The 18,277-nt window shown below is 41.3% G+C and overlaps 1 protein-coding gene across 4 annotated transcripts in view; it reads right to left on the bottom strand.

The window, feature by feature from the left end:
- The window catches only part of tom1l2a (target of myb1 like 2 membrane trafficking protein a), an 86,032-nt gene extending 68,090 nt beyond the window's left edge, over window positions 1-17,942 (bottom strand). For all 4 annotated transcript variants that reach the window (XM_084071170.1, XM_084071171.1, XM_084071172.1 and 1 more), the window contains exon 1: window positions 17,840-17,942. In XM_084071170.1, the coding sequence (XP_083927296.1) occupies window positions 17,840-17,891 (52 nt within the window). In that variant the 5' untranslated portion in view covers window positions 17,892-17,942. The remainder of the gene's footprint in view (window positions 1-17,839) is intronic.
- Window positions 17,943-18,277: the final 335 nt, after the last annotated feature.

Below are 18,277 nucleotides of genomic sequence, written 5' to 3'. Positions count from 1 at the left end.
TTGAGCAAGGCTTCCATGCAGGGTCCGGCTGGAAACAAGCTTCGTGCTTAGTCCGACACCCTGGGTAAACAACAAACTTTGCTTTGCTTACTGACATAGCAACATACGTTTTTTTTTTAAACTGTTAGGATTTAGAAGACATTTTGTAGAATCGGAACCTCAGGCCTTAAAACCTATATAGCCCAAAACAAGTATTCCTCACTGTCCAAAACAGTCACTTCACTACTTTACTCATTAACCATTAAAACGTCCTGTAGGGTGTATTTGCTGTCGGCATGGTGACAGCTTGAAGTGCTCGAACGTAAACAAAGCGAGAATGGCGACAACTCTGTTTCACGCCTAACTCACTTCCTCTTCCTTGGTGGTCAGGCAATTCAACTGAATAATAATACAGCAACTTTGTTTTTTACAATCCATGTCTCTGCACAAGTGATTTGACTTAAAGGAATAGTTCACCCCAAAAAAATGACTTTTTTTCTATTGATTACTAGTCACCCCATGGAGACTTGAATTCATGGATATTTTTTTTGTCTTTGTCACATTCCTGAGACAATAATTTGATGACCAGTGTACTGGTAGGCAGCGGTTAGGGTAAGAGACACAAAGGAGACTCTTTGTGTCTCCTACCCTAACCGCTGCCGGTCATCAAATTATTGTCTTAGGAATGAGACAAAAACTAAAAAAATATCCATGAATTCAAGTCTCCATGGGGTGACTAATCAATAGAAAAAAAAAGTCATTTTGGGGGTGAACTGTCCCTTTAAACGACATAACTCTGGACACAACGTCCCGTTAAGGTCACATCAGTTCATACATACACAAAGCACTGAGGGAAATCATTAACGGAATGAACCGAAATGAGCCAGATTAAAGTCAGTGAGAGGATCTAAATGTCGGTATATTTCCAGTTAATTACCCTGCTCTAGATGCTATAGGGTTCATGTGGTTACATAACCACTTAAGCCATATTCAAATGTTTTCAAAAATCGCAGATCTACAAGCTTGTACTGTAGATCAGCTATTTTTTAAAGTATAAATCTTGGCCCCTGAAAAATCACATGCCCAAGATAAGAGATGCCAGGTTGAATGTCAAAAAACAGGACAGATCGGCTGCATAATTGCTGATACCAATGTTGTAAAAGAATGTCAAATAATGGCCAATATACGTAGGTCATACATGGGCAACTAGCGGCCCGGGGGCCACATGCGGCCCCCACCTTCACTTAATGCGGCCCACAGGTTAATATGGGAATACTGATATATTATTGATTTCAGCTGTTACAATTCCAAACATGCAAACATGACCCGCTTTAATTTTAATGACTAGTATTAAAATTCTATTGTCTTTTTTATGTCCAATGTATTTGTATTTAAGTTCATAAAGTTAACATAAGTATAACTAAATGCTTTTGAAATGAAATAAAAATGTTACTTTTCAGGATTCCAATTCAGAAAATAGCAAAAATAGCAGATCTACAAGCTCAAAACGCGTCGCACTGCGACGGGTTTTGAGCTTGTAGATCGGCTATTTTTTGCTATCGGTCGGGCTCTGACACAGTGGTTCTCAAACATGTTCATGTCAAGGAGGACCCCCAAATTGTATTTGGCCGCAGACCCCCATTTGAAAAGATTTTGTGTCAGGGACCCCCACAAATAAGAGACGATATTTCAAAAAATAGCCACAAATCAAATTTAAACTATTTCTAATTTTCCCAAGGACCCCTAAGGGTTCCCTGGACCACACATTGAGAACCACTGAGCTACTACACTGTAATGCGATAAAGGTCCATAAATAAATCAATAATTGATCCATACATAAATGCTTTTTAAAAGTTGCATACAGAGCTAATTAAATGTTCATGTTTTATTCAATGGTGCTCAAGGTGGGGTCCGGGGTTCCAGGGGGTCCCCAGTAGTAAACAAAAAAATCTAATGAGTTAATACTGTATATCATCAACATCAGTTTAACCACTTTATAACCCTATGCATGCATTGGCTATTTGAAAATAAACTCACAACCTGCTTAGGACTGTCACGATTATGAAACTTTACAGCATCGGTTCTCAAAGTGGGGTCCGGGGACCCCCAGGGGTACTTGAGGGGGTTCCAGGGGGTCCCCAGCTAGATGATGGACAGGAACCAAATGGACCCTTATGGGTGTGTAACTCTGAGAGTGTACAAATGGAACCAAATGGACCCTGACGGGTCCATTTGGTTCCATTTGTACACTCTCAGAGTTAAATTAACATTGATTATACATGAATTGGGGTCCCAGAGGTATAAATGCCATTAAATGGGGGTCCGTAGCCTAATGCATGTTAAACTGGGGGTACTTGAAATTAAAATGGTTGAGAATCACCGCTAGAGAGCCGTAAAAACCTTCTCTTATTGGGGTCCCTGGCATGTCTTTTCAAATGGGGGTCCGTGGGGTAATAAGTGTCAATTTGGGGGTCCTTGACATGAAAAAGTTTGAGAACCAATGCTTTACAGGACGATTAATTGTCACTCAAATAATTGCGATTAACGATTTAAATTGTGTTGAAATGACATTTCTGTTTGGCTTTTAAAGGCTTTGCACATGGCAGATAATTATGACACAGAGTGGAAATAGCAGGTGCGACGCGTTGTGAGCTTGTAGATCTGCTATTTTCACTATTTTAGAAAATGTTTGAAAATATATGAAAAAGCTCTCAACGTGTGAAAAATCATTAACGATTATGACTGACGATTTTGTCAAAATAATTGCTATTATCTCAAATAATTGCGATTTGACGATTACGGAATAATTGTGACAGGCCTAGATCTGCAAAAACAAAAAAACGAACACACACACACACACACACACACACACACACACACACACACACACACACACACACACACACACACACACACACACACACACACACACACACACACATCATTCACCACCTCCACCTCCCTGTCTGTCACTTAGGAGATGAAAAAACTCAATTAAAGGTTCTTTACAGGCAGCGGGCCACACCAACATGGTGTGTGGATGGATTCTCATGTCCTTGGCTCATGCACTTAGTTACTTTACACCACTGACACACACACACACACACACACGCACACACAGAGCACAGCACAGCACAGCAACTCAACCAGAGAGATGCAAGCGGCAGATCTGGCAACGTCTCCGTTGCCAGATCTGAAACACAAGCAGTGCCTGCATGGCGGCGTAGTACCGGCCAGCACACTGACCTCAAGCCACCCTGCTTGTTTGTAACATGAGTCTTCATTGAGGAAGGCCTTTGTGTTTCTTTGACGCCTATGGACTATGGATGGAGGGAGGGAGGGAGGGAGGGCGGCCATTTTGGATGACTTGGCACAAAGCAGGCTGACCAGCGGTGGGCTGGGTGCATGGCTGGGTGGTGGAAAAAGTACTTTTACTTGAGTAAAAGTATCAATACCTCAATGAAGAATTACTCCGTTACAAGTATAAAAGGCCTGTGTTGAAAATGTCACTTGAGTAAAAGTACCAAAGTATTGGCATCAAGATACGTTTCAAGTACCAAAAGCAAAAGTGCTAAAATGTTTGAAAATAGCAGATCTACAAGCTCACAACGCGTCGCGATGCGACGCGTTGTGAGCTTGTAGATCAGCTATCAATTAGCCTATGTATAAAATAAGGCTAAAGTGGTTAATGTGTGTTTTATAATATAATAATTTATATCTGCAAAGTAACTAAAGTTGTCGGATAATTGTAGTGGAGTAAAAAGTACAATATTTGCCTCTTGAGATGTAGTGGAGTAGAAGTAAAAAGTATTGAAAATTGCCAATACTCCACTAAAGTAAAAAAAAAAAACTCAAAATTGTACTTAAGTACAGTACTTGAGTAAATGTACTTAGTTACTCTACACCACTGGTGGGGTGGCTGAGGGTGGCGAGAGGCCAAGGGAGGACAGACAGACGCGCCCCCCCCCCCCAGCAGGCTGTAGACCACAGCGCTGAATGAATGAAGGCTGCCACCCTCCCCTCCTGCTGCTGCAGACACACAAAACCTTCCTTCCTTTTCAAAAGAATCCCTACCATTCTGTTTCCATGGCACTCACTGCCCCAGGGCCAGTGTTGCCAGATTCTGCGAGAGAAACAAGCAACCAGGTCTAGGAAAACCAGCCCAAAAGAAGCAACTATGGGCCACATATATGCAATTTAACATATACATCAGCTATTTGAAAATAGCCGATCTACAAGCTCACAACGCGTCGCGATGCAACGCGTTGTGAGCTTGTAGATCTGCTATTTTCAAATATAATCTTGCGGGGAAATTATAATAAGCAAATCTGGCAACCCTGCCCACTGCCCAGGGCCATGACTAAATGCACTGCCTGGCAGTGTTGATTTAGTCACAGTCTTTTGAACCGAATTCCATTTGGTTTTTAGTCATATTTTAGTCATCTGAAATGTTTTACTGTCAGTCTAGTTTATAGATGGTCTAAGATTATATGACAAAATATTTTTAGTGGACTGGAAATCAACTGTAGATTTAGTTTAAAGGTAGGGTAAGTGATTTTCTTTGGTTAAAATAAGTGTTAAATAGCTCTATATTCTGATAGTACTCATTGCTATAGAGTGTTTGTTCAGTAAAAGGAGTCTCCTTGTTTCTCCAGCTCTTTATAAAACAGAAAATGCATTTTCGTTTCAGTTTCATTTCCAATTGTATCCAATCAGGACAGAGAACTCAATCAGGATATAGATTAAACAAGTGAAATTGGAAGTGATGACACTAAGAAATGAGCAGGCAAAATTGGAACTGGAACACTATAAAAAAATTAAGCTTAAAAATGGGTACTTTCTCCTGATTGGCTGTTTGACACCTACCGGAAAATGTATTTTCTGTTTATTAAAGAGCTGGAGAGACAGGGAGACTCCTGTTACTGAACAAACACTCTATAGCAATGATTACTATCAGAATATAGTGCTTTAACCTTTTAACAAAATACTTTTTGTTTTAACCAAAAAATATCACTTACCCTACCTTTAACTAAAAACGATTTAGTCAGCATCAAGGCCTCGTAACGGCTGACTTTACACTTGGAGGTTGCATGCTGAAAATAACCGATCTACAAGCTCACACGTTGTGAGCTTGTTGTAGATCTGCTATTTTCAGAGCACAACACCCGAGCACAACCAAACATAAAATGACTTGTCTTTTAGTTCGACTGGATCTCTTCTCCACTAGACTGAGAGAACGAGAGCAATCCATGGTCTCGAAGGGCGGATCCAAACCCAGGCGCCCGGAGCAGGCGCGTCCTCCGATTGCTTCACCAATCTATGTCCCCGCCTCCCCCCCCCCTCCCCCCTCCCCCCCCCCCGGTCTGTGCACGGAGCAGGCTGACGTCACCAAATTTAGAGCGACGCCCCTCTGCACTCTGAATGGTTAGGAGATAACAAGCTTCAAAGACCATCGTTCCTGCATCGTTCCCCCAGACTTTTTTCTTTTGTAACAAAAAAAAATGGCTGGGTTTCCGAGGCTACTTCTCCACTAGATCCCTCACTAGTCATTTGAGTCTAGTTTTTATTTGTTGACGAAATTGTCAATATATTTTAGTCTTAGTTTTAGTCATCATAGCTTGTAGTTTGTATTTCATTTTTATTTAGTTTTCGTCAGTGAAAAAAGGTAGTCGGGAAAAAAAGAAGCTTTGAGCAATATGATGATGATGATGATGATGACAGTTTGTGTTTTGGCGCGTTCAGTGCACCGTAAAACAATTTTCCAGATATAACTGGTGGTATGACCAGCAGAACACATACTGTACTGTGACTGTGCCCAGCGCGTTGGTGCGGTCAGCCATTCAATAGTCCCCCCCCACCCCCACCCCCCCCCTGAGAGAAGCGTGTGAACATGCACATAGTCCATTCACCATCATGTTTTCCACAGAGTTTAAGGTTAGGAATAAGGTTAGGTTTAGACATAGTTTTACTGAGGTTAAGGTTAGGAATAAGGTTAGGTTTAGGCATAGTTTTACTGAGGTTACGTTTAGGAATAAGGTTAGGTTTAGGCATAGTTTTATTGAGGTTACGTTTAGGAATAAGGTTAGGTTTAGACATAGTTTTACTGAGGTTAAGGTTAGGAATAAGGTTAGGTTTAGACATAGTTTTACTGAGGTTAAGGTTAGGAATAAGGTTAGGTTTAGACATAGTTTTACTGAGGTTAAGGTTAGGAATAAGGTTAGGTTTAGACATAGTTTTACTGAGGTTAAGGTTAGGTTACAAATCATCGCTGTTAATTAATGGCCTATTTTATACTTTGTGACAATGTCAGGTTAATGTAGCAAGAATTGCAGATCTACATTACAAGCTTACAATGTGTCACATTTTTCACTGTTTTGGGGGGGAAGAAATTACAAATTTCCCTTCTAATGAAATGCCCAAAATAGGGATGCCAGCCAGGCCGAAAGTGAGTTTTATAAATGTCTTTCACCACAGACAAATGATCAGTGTTTATTTAATGCAAACACTGTCTGTCTGTGACGTCATCAGCAGAAAGAAAGCCAGTTTTACCACATTGAGAGCGACCAACAATGCCATTCTTAATCTTATCACCTCAGCGCCAATGCCAGAGGACAGGGTGAAGATATGAACCCATTTAGACCTGTTTAAAAGGCCAAACCGCACCAATGCAACTAGCGCATGAGTCCTTGCAACTAAACAGTTAAATTAAAGAAGATACACTAAACCAGTGGTTCTCAAACTTTTTCATGTCAAGGACCCCCAAATTGACACTTATTAGCCTGCGGACCCCCATTTGAAAAGATAAGCCAGGGACCCCCATAAGAGAAGATTTTTACGGCTCTAGCAGTGATTCTCAACCATTTTCATTTCAAGGACCCACAGTTTGACATGCATTAGGGCTACGGACCCCCATTTAATGGCATTTCTATCTCTGGGACCCCAATTTATATTGTAAAATCAATGTTAATCTAACTCTCAGAGTTACAGAACCATAAGGGTCCATTTGGTTCCATTTGTACACTCTCAGAGTTACAGACCCATAAGGGTCCATTTGGTTCCATTTGTACACTCTCAGAGTTACAGACCCATAAGGGTCCATTTGGTTCCATTTGTACACTCTCAGAGTTACAGACCCATAAGGGTCCATTTGGTTCCATTTGTACACTCTCAGAGTTACAGACCCATAAGGGTCCATTTAGTACCTAACTACCCATCATTTAGCTGGGGACCACCTTGGAACTCCCTCAAGGACCCCTGGGGGTCCCCGGACCTCACTTTGAGAGCCAATGCACTAACCCACGGTGTTTCTGCAGCCCAGCTTCCAGTCAGAGCGCAGCTTGAACACAGGATGACAGTGTGGGAAAAGAATGCTGAGCAAAAGTAACGCCGTGTTCAACAACAACACAGGAAATGCCTCTGACTGACGTTCCTTCCAACAAACATCTCTCCTCCTCCTCCTTATCACCAGATAGTTTAGTTTAGTCCATTAAAGACCGGGAACGCATCTGTGTGTCATTTTTAAGATTTCTTTGGCTATTCAAAAAAATAGCAGATTATATACAAGCTCATAGCGCGGCACCGACTCGAATGAGTGAGCTTGTAGATCTGCAAAAAGAATATTTTAATCATTAAAGTTTGTGCAAATATATATATATTTTTTTTTAAGCGAACATTTGTAAAATATGTTGTTCCAGGGACCCCCCAGAAGCAAAGATTTGAGTTACACATGTTCGATTTAAAAATATATATATTCAAAGATTTGCAGAAATGTTCACGATTTTTTCTGCGCTATGAGCTTGTAGATCTGCTATTTTCTAATAGCCAAAGAAATCTTGAAATGACACAGATGCTTTCCCGTTCTTAATGGATTAAGCAAGCGGCCTGGCTGCTCACAAACACTTCCCAGCAGCACTTCCAATCGAGCAGGAACTGTTTAGAGTTAGAGTAAGGCGCTTAAGTGGCAAAGGAGTAAACAATCCAAAAAAAAACACACACAAAAAAAGGTTTTGTTTCTTTAGCAACAGGAACAGAAGCAACGGTGAGGTGAGAGAAAGAGGCACAAAACATTCAGGGAAAACCCCAGGAGAAAACACTTCCTTCACAGATTCACTCGAGTCTCACACTGAGGGCAGCAACTCTATAGGTTTTTGGTTTAACCTGTGATCCTAGATCACAGTAAGGTTTTTAGTCAGGCTACTTCTTGGCCTTAAACATACAACCCATCTAACCACTGCTCACTTTGCTATGGTCGGATGGCTCAGGGTTGAGGACAGAGTACGGCAGCTGGCAATGGGCCTGGTCTACAAGATACACCACAACATTAAGATACCCATGTACCTGTCAAAGTATTTCAAAAACGTAAATGAAGTCCACGATCACAACATCACCAGAGGCAGCTCCACTGATCATGTGCAACCCAGATTTGGCACAAACAAGGGAATGAACTTGTTCTCCTACTATGCAACACAAATGTGGAATGCCCTACCAAAAGGACTAAAGGAGTGAAGGAGTGTAAAACCCTACTCTTTCAAATCTGCCCTAAAAAAAAGACACCTTCAGGAGACTGCAATTCCAAATTGGCCTCTGCCAAAGTCTTAACCTGACGGGTCCATTTGGTTTCATTTTACACTCTCAAGAGTTAAATTATTGTTAAACATCTGCATTACTTAATTTACAAGAAGTCTAACACAATTAGAGTGGAGAAGGATCGTTATTTTTGACAAAATCGTATCCAACGAATAACAAAATATTCTACGTTTTGGGTGTGAGAGGCTACATCTCATCAAACAGTGATGAATCTGTGGCTCAAATGCAGAATAAATAAATGGACCTTGACTGGTGTAGAGGGAAATGATTGGTATGGAAAAAAAACACAGGGCAAGGTTACATAATATGCCTTTAAGCCAGGGGTCTCCAACGTTTTCAGGCCAAGGACCCCCCTAGCTGAGAGAGAGATGAAGCAGGGACCCCCTCTGTATTGTATAAAATTGTGTTTCTGATCAACTTTTGCTGCTCTTTTTTCCCTCTACACCTACAACTCTTAGCCAAAAATAGCAGATCTACAAGCTCACAACGCCTCGCAGCGCGAGCGCGAGGCATTGTGCGAGGTGTTACTCAGAGTTAAATTAACATTGATTATACATGAATTGGGGTCCCAGAGGTATAAATGCCATTAAATGGGGGTCCGTAGCCTAATGCATGTTAAACTGGGGGTACTTGAAATTAAAATGGTTGAGAATCACCGCTAGAGAGCCGTAAAAACCTTCTCTTATTGGGGTCCCTGGCATGTCTTTTCAAATGGGGGTCCGTGGGGTAATAAGTGTCAATTTGGGGGTCCTTGACATGAAAAAGTTTGAGAACCAATGCTTTACAGGACGATTAATTGTCACTCAAATAATTGCGATTAACGATTTAAATTGTGTTGAAATGACATTTCTGTTTGGCTTTTAAAGGCTTTGCACATGGCAGATAATTATGACACAGAGTGGAAATAGCAGGTGCGACGCGTTGTGAGCTTGTAGATCTGCTATTTTCACTATTTTAGAAAATGTTTGAAAATATATGAAAAAGCTCTCAACGTGTGAAAAATCATTAACGATTATGACTGACGATTTTGTCAAAATAATTGCTATTATCTCAAATAATTGCGATTTGACGATTACGGAATAATTGTGACAGGCCTAGATCTGCAAAAACAAAAAAACGAACACACACACACACACACACACACACACACACACACACACACACACACACACACACACACACACACACACACACACACACACACACACACACACACATCATTCACCACCTCCACCTCCCTGTCTGTCACTTAGGAGATGAAAAAACTCAATTAAAGGTTCTTTACAGGCAGCGGGCCACACCAACATGGTGTGTGGATGGATTCTCATGTCCTTGGCTCATGCACTTAGTTACTTTACACCACTGACACACACACACACACACACACGCACACACAGAGCACAGCACAGCACAGCAACTCAACCAGAGAGATGCAAGCGGCAGATCTGGCAACGTCTCCGTTGCCAGATCTGAAACACAAGCAGTGCCTGCATGGCGGCGTAGTACCGGCCAGCACACTGACCTCAAGCCACCCTGCTTGTTTGTAACATGAGTCTTCATTGAGGAAGGCCTTTGTGTTTCTTTGACGCCTATGGACTATGGATGGAGGGAGGGAGGGAGGGAGGGCGGCCATTTTGGATGACTTGGCACAAAGCAGGCTGACCAGCGGTGGGCTGGGTGCATGGCTGGGTGGTGGAAAAAGTACTTTTACTTGAGTAAAAGTATCAATACCTCAATGAAGAATTACTCCGTTACAAGTATAAAAGGCCTGTGTTGAAAATGTCACTTGAGTAAAAGTACCAAAGTATTGGCATCAAGATACGTTTCAAGTACCAAAAGCAAAAGTGCTAAAATGTTTGAAAATAGCAGATCTACAAGCTCACAACGCGTCGCGATGCGACGCGTTGTGAGCTTGTAGATCAGCTATCAATTAGCCTATGTATAAAATAAGGCTAAAGTGGTTAATGTGTGTTTTATAATATAATAATTTATATCTGCAAAGTAACTAAAGTTGTCGGATAATTGTAGTGGAGTAAAAAGTACAATATTTGCCTCTTGAGATGTAGTGGAGTAGAAGTAAAAAGTATTGAAAATTGCCAATACTCCACTAAAGTAAAAAAAAAAAACTCAAAATTGTACTTAAGTACAGTACTTGAGTAAATGTACTTAGTTACTCTACACCACTGGTGGGGTGGCTGAGGGTGGCGAGAGGCCAAGGGAGGACAGACAGACGCGCCCCCCCCCCCCAGCAGGCTGTAGACCACAGCGCTGAATGAATGAAGGCTGCCACCCTCCCCTCCTGCTGCTGCAGACACACAAAACCTTCCTTCCTTTTCAAAAGAATCCCTACCATTCTGTTTCCATGGCACTCACTGCCCCAGGGCCAGTGTTGCCAGATTCTGCGAGAGAAACAAGCAACCAGGTCTAGGAAAACCAGCCCAAAAGAAGCAACTATGGGCCACATATATGCAATTTAACATATACATCAGCTATTTGAAAATAGCCGATCTACAAGCTCACAACGCGTCGCGATGCAACGCGTTGTGAGCTTGTAGATCTGCTATTTTCAAATATAATCTTGCGGGGAAATTATAATAAGCAAATCTGGCAACCCTGCCCACTGCCCAGGGCCATGACTAAATGCACTGCCTGGCAGTGTTGATTTAGTCACAGTCTTTTGAACCGAATTCCATTTGGTTTTTAGTCATATTTTAGTCATCTGAAATGTTTTACTGTCAGTCTAGTTTATAGATGGTCTAAGATTATATGACAAAATATTTTTAGTGGACTGGAAATCAACTGTAGATTTAGTTTAAAGGTAGGGTAAGTGATTTTCTTTGGTTAAAATAAGTGTTAAATAGCTCTATATTCTGATAGTACTCATTGCTATAGAGTGTTTGTTCAGTAAAAGGAGTCTCCTTGTTTCTCCAGCTCTTTATAAAACAGAAAATGCATTTTCGTTTCAGTTTCATTTCCAATTGTATCCAATCAGGACAGAGAACTCAATCAGGATATAGATTAAACAAGTGAAATTGGAAGTGATGACACTAAGAAATGAGCAGGCAAAATTGGAACTGGAACACTATAAAAAAATTAAGCTTAAAAATGGGTACTTTCTCCTGATTGGCTGTTTGACACCTACCGGAAAATGTATTTTCTGTTTATTAAAGAGCTGGAGAGACAGGGAGACTCCTGTTACTGAACAAACACTCTATAGCAATGATTACTATCAGAATATAGTGCTTTAACCTTTTAACAAAATACTTTTTGTTTTAACCAAAAAATATCACTTACCCTACCTTTAACTAAAAACGATTTAGTCAGCATCAAGGCCTCGTAACGGCTGACTTTACACTTGGAGGTTGCATGCTGAAAATAACCGATCTACAAGCTCACACGTTGTGAGCTTGTTGTAGATCTGCTATTTTCAGAGCACAACACCCGAGCACAACCAAACATAAAATGACTTGTCTTTTAGTTCGACTGGATCTCTTCTCCACTAGACTGAGAGAACGAGAGCAATCCATGGTCTCGAAGGGCGGATCCAAACCCAGGCGCCCGGAGCAGGCGCGTCCTCCGATTGCTTCACCAATCTATGTCCCCGCCTCCCCCCCCCCTCCCCCCTCCCCCCCCCCCGGTCTGTGCACGGAGCAGGCTGACGTCACCAAATTTAGAGCGACGCCCCTCTGCACTCTGAATGGTTAGGAGATAACAAGCTTCAAAGACCATCGTTCCTGCATCGTTCCCCCAGACTTTTTTCTTTTGTAACAAAAAAAAATGGCTGGGTTTCCGAGGCTACTTCTCCACTAGATCCCTCACTAGTCATTTGAGTCTAGTTTTTATTTGTTGACGAAATTGTCAATATATTTTAGTCTTAGTTTTAGTCATCATAGCTTGTAGTTTGTATTTCATTTTTATTTAGTTTTCGTCAGTGAAAAAAGGTAGTCGGGAAAAAAAGAAGCTTTGAGCAATATGATGATGATGATGATGATGACAGTTTGTGTTTTGGCGCGTTCAGTGCACCGTAAAACAATTTTCCAGATATAACTGGTGGTATGACCAGCAGAACACATACTGTACTGTGACTGTGCCCAGCGCGTTGGTGCGGTCAGCCATTCAATAGTCCCCCCCCACCCCCACCCCCCCCCTGAGAGAAGCGTGTGAACATGCACATAGTCCATTCACCATCATGTTTTCCACAGAGTTTAAGGTTAGGAATAAGGTTAGGTTTAGACATAGTTTTACTGAGGTTAAGGTTAGGAATAAGGTTAGGTTTAGGCATAGTTTTACTGAGGTTACGTTTAGGAATAAGGTTAGGTTTAGGCATAGTTTTATTGAGGTTACGTTTAGGAATAAGGTTAGGTTTAGACATAGTTTTACTGAGGTTAAGGTTAGGAATAAGGTTAGGTTTAGACATAGTTTTACTGAGGTTAAGGTTAGGAATAAGGTTAGGTTTAGACATAGTTTTACTGAGGTTAAGGTTAGGAATAAGGTTAGGTTTAGACATAGTTTTACTGAGGTTAAGGTTAGGTTACAAATCATCGCTGTTAATTAATGGCCTATTTTATACTTTGTGACAATGTCAGGTTAATGTAGCAAGAATTGCAGATCTACATTACAAGCTTACAATGTGTCACATTTTTCACTGTTTTGGGGGGGAAGAAATTACAAATTTCCCTTCTAATGAAATGCCCAAAATAGGGATGCCAGCCAGGCCGAAAGTGAGTTTTATAAATGTCTTTCACCACAGACAAATGATCAGTGTTTATTTAATGCAAACACTGTCTGTCTGTGACGTCATCAGCAGAAAGAAAGCCAGTTTTACCACATTGAGAGCGACCAACAATGCCATTCTTAATCTTATCACCTCAGCGCCAATGCCAGAGGACAGGGTGAAGATATGAACCCATTTAGACCTGTTTAAAAGGCCAAACCGCACCAATGCAACTAGCGCATGAGTCCTTGCAACTAAACAGTTAAATTAAAGAAGATACACTAAACCAGTGGTTCTCAAACTTTTTCATGTCAAGGACCCCCAAATTGACACTTATTAGCCTGCGGACCCCCATTTGAAAAGATAAGCCAGGGACCCCCATAAGAGAAGATTTTTACGGCTCTAGCAGTGATTCTCAACCATTTTCATTTCAAGGACCCACAGTTTGACATGCATTAGGGCTACGGACCCCCATTTAATGGCATTTCTATCTCTGGGACCCCAATTTATATTGTAAAATCAATGTTAATCTAACTCTCAGAGTTACAGAACCATAAGGGTCCATTTGGTTCCATTTGTACACTCTCAGAGTTACAGACCCATAAGGGTCCATTTGGTTCCATTTGTACACTCTCAGAGTTACAGACCCATAAGGGTCCATTTGGTTCCATTTGTACACTCTCAGAGTTACAGACCCATAAGGGTCCATTTGGTTCCATTTGTACACTCTCAGAGTTACAGACCCATAAGGGTCCATTTAGTACCTAACTACCCATCATTTAGCTGGGGACCACCTTGGAACTCCCTCAAGGACCCCTGGGGGTCCCCGGACCTCACTTTGAGAGCCAATGCACTAACCCACGGTGTTTCTGCAGCCCAGCTTCCAGTCAGAGCGCAGCTTGAACACAGGATGACAGTGTGGGAAAAGAATGCTGAGCAAAAGTAACGCCGTGTTCAACAACAACACAGGAAATGCCTCTGACTGACGTTCCTTCCAACAAACATCTCTCCTCCTCCTCCTTATCACCAGATAGTTTAGTTTAGTCCATTAAAGACCGGGAACGCATCTGTGTGTCATTTTTAAGATTTCTTTGGCTATTCAAAAAAATAGCAGATTATATACAAGCTCATAGCGCGGCACCGACTCGAATGAGTGAGCTTGTAGATCTGCAAAAAGAATATTTTAATCATTAAAGTTTGTGCAAATATATATATATTTTTTTTTAAGCGAACATTTGTAAAATATGTTGTTCCAGGGACCCCCCAGAAGCAAAGATTTGAGTTACACATGTTCGATTTAAAAATATATATATTCAAAGATTTGCAGAAATGTTCACGATTTTTTCTGCGCTATGAGCTTGTAGATCTGCTATTTTCTAATAGCCAAAGAAATCTTGAAATGACACAGATGCTTTCCCGTTCTTAATGGATTAAGCAAGCGGCCTGGCTGCTCACAAACACTTCCCAGCAGCACTTCCAATCGAGCAGGAACTGTTTAGAGTTAGAGTAAGGCGCTTAAGTGGCAAAGGAGTAAACAATCCAAAAAAAAACACACACAAAAAAAGGTTTTGTTTCTTTAGCAACAGGAACAGAAGCAACGGTGAGGTGAGAGAAAGAGGCACAAAACATTCAGGGAAAACCCCAGGAGAAAACACTTCCTTCACAGATTCACTCGAGTCTCACACTGAGGGCAGCAACTCTATAGGTTTTTGGTTTAACCTGTGATCCTAGATCACAGTAAGGTTTTTAGTCAGGCTACTTCTTGGCCTTAAACATACAACCCATCTAACCACTGCTCACTTTGCTATGGTCGGATGGCTCAGGGTTGAGGACAGAGTACGGCAGCTGGCAATGGGCCTGGTCTACAAGATACACCACAACATTAAGATACCCATGTACCTGTCAAAGTATTTCAAAAACGTAAATGAAGTCCACGATCACAACATCACCAGAGGCAGCTCCACTGATCATGTGCAACCCAGATTTGGCACAAACAAGGGAATGAACTTGTTCTCCTACTATGCAACACAAATGTGGAATGCCCTACCAAAAGGACTAAAGGAGTGAAGGAGTGTAAAACCCTACTCTTTCAAATCTGCCCTAAAAAAAAGACACCTTCAGGAGACTGCAATTCCAAATTGGCCTCTGCCAAAGTCTTAACCTGACGGGTCCATTTGGTTTCATTTTACACTCTCAAGAGTTAAATTATTGTTAAACATCTGCATTACTTAATTTACAAGAAGTCTAACACAATTAGAGTGGAGAAGGATCGTTATTTTTGACAAAATCGTATCCAACGAATAACAAAATATTCTACGTTTTGGGTGTGAGAGGCTACATCTCATCAAACAGTGATGAATCTGTGGCTCAAATGCAGAATAAATAAATGGACCTTGACTGGTGTAGAGGGAAATGATTGGTATGGAAAAAAAACACAGGGCAAGGTTACATAATATGCCTTTAAGCCAGGGGTCTCCAACGTTTTCAGGCCAAGGACCCCCCTAGCTGAGAGAGAGATGAAGCAGGGACCCCCTCTGTATTGTATAAAATTGTGTTTCTGATCAACTTTTGCTGCTCTTTTTTCCCTCTACACCTACAACTCTTAGCCAAAAATAGCAGATCTACAAGCTCACAACGCCTCGCAGCGCGAGCGCGAGGCATTGTGCGAGGCGTTGTAGATCGGCTATTTTTGGCTTAAGTTCTCCTCAGAAAAGGGATGCTAGGGTTCAAGTGGTTAATGTAAAAAAAAAATCATGTGTGAAGGTAGCGGCGCCTTTGATACATTATGTCATCGATATGTGTTTATAATGTGTTTATAGCCATGTGTCACGTGAAGCTTGACCAATCACTTTGTTGACGGGTCTGACCAATCACTTTGTTGACGGGTCTGACCAATCAGAACGTTGACGGTTCTGACCAATCAGAACGTTGACGGTGAACACGGACAAAGTCAGGTATAGAGCAGGATCCTTCTATACCTAAAGCTCTATACCTAAAGGTATAGAGCGGCTAGCGCCGCTAAAAAAGAATCGTACCACACAAAGATTTGGCGGACCCCCTGTAGTAACTCTGAGGACCACCCTCTAGGGGTCCCGGACCCCCTGTTGAAGACCCCTGCTTTAAGCTATCAATTAAAGTGATTTATTTTCTTTTTTAAAGAATCGATTACTTTGATTAACTGTTGTACCCATTAGTTGTACTGAACGTCACTGATGGACGGGTCAATCCAGGCAAACAGAAGCAGAATGGAAAAGTACATAGTCCTGTAGATCATCAAATAGTCATAAAGTCCATGACAGGCACAGATAGATGTCCGCCCGGCAACCAACGCTCACCACCATGTTGTCATGGTCTTACAATAGAAATGACACGTCTGTGTCAACAGCAGGAGCCTTCCTTAGCCTCAGTGGTGTAAAGTAACTACGTACATTTACTCAAGTACTGTACTTAAGTACAATTTTGAGGTATTTGTACTTTACTTGAGTATTTCCAATTTCCAATACTTTTACTTCTACTCCACTACATCTCAGAGGCAAATATTGTACTTTTACTCCACTACAATTATTTGACAACTTTAGTTACTAGTTACTTTGCAATTATCAATTATTCTATTATAAAACATACATTAACCACTTTAGCCCTATGTTGTACCTAGGCTATTTGAACGACTCGTTGTGAGCTTGTAGATCTGCTATTTTCAAATATTTAGTACTTTTACTTTTGGTACTTTAATATACTTAAAAATATACATAAAGTACAAAAAAGTAAAAGTACAAAAATGTTTGAAAATAGCAGATCTACAAGCTCACAACGCGTTGTGAGCTTGTAGATCGGTTATTGTCAAATAGCCTATGTATAAAATAGGGCTAAAGTGGTTAATGTATGTTTCATAATATCATAACTTATATCTGAAAAGTAACTAGTAACTCAAGTTTTCAAATAATTGTAGTGGAGTAAAAGTACAATATTTGCCTCTGAGATGTAGTGGAGTACAAGTAAAAGTACAGAAAATGGTAAATACTCCAATAAAGTAAAAAAAAAAAAACGTGTTCTTATAAGTGCAGTACTTGAGTAAATGTACTTAGTTACTTTACACCACTGCAAAAATGAAAGTCATTCATATTTCACAACACAAAGACCAGTTAGAATCCAGACCAGTCATCCCTCCAGGGCCCATCAGACCGCTGCTATCCCCGCCCTAAGCCTTCCTTTCCCCGCATACACCTGACGGCCAGCCTCGGTCCCTGTGTCTGGAGCTTTGTTTAACTAGGGGAGAGAGACAGAGGGGAGAGGGGAAACAGCCCAGGACCTCCTGGGCTCTCCACTCCATCCACACAGACAGACAGTCTCCTCTCCCCATCATCTTGCTAGCTTTGACCGAAGTCTCTCCTCTCTCTCTCTCTCTCTCTCTCTCTCTCTCTCTCCTTATTGATGCTAATAGTTCACAAGCTCCTCCAGTAAATGACAACTATGACGCTTTGAGAGTCTTATCTGGTAGTGTATCGTCATGGTTCAACGCTGACACGGTCCATAATGTCCATTTAAAGCTGTGTTTCTCACCTATACTCTGTCCCACCGGGGTGCTGTACGGGTTTCCCAGTAAGAACTCCATCTTGACAACAATAACAAGAAGCAGCTCTAACAGAATGACAGCCAGCCTGAAGGGCCGTGACGCCCCTTACCGCCGAGTCCCGCCCCCACAGAGCTCCTATTGGTTGTAGCCCTGAAACAATGACTGTCGTATCATGACAGTCGTGGCGCAACTTTGTTCCTGGGTTTTGGAAATTTCTTCATTTTACAACCCGTACAGCTACATGAACATTCATATTTCAAATATAAAGTGCTTACCCTACGACCATGGATGTCACAAGTTAAAACGCTTGGGTGTAAGTATCCTTATCTTTCGTATTGTTCAATAAAAAGCATTGTAATCCGATTGGCGGCCATTTTTATCTTAGAGTTATAATGTATCAGAGTGTAATATAACTTCCAACCGAT

This window comes from Gymnoscopelus microlampas, assembly GCF_963454915.1.
Source record: "Gymnoscopelus microlampas genome assembly, chromosome: 11".
Taxonomy (NCBI): Eukaryota; Metazoa; Chordata; class Actinopteri; order Myctophiformes; family Myctophidae; genus Gymnoscopelus; species Gymnoscopelus microlampas.
This window is presented reverse-complemented; position numbering and strand designations above follow the sequence as displayed.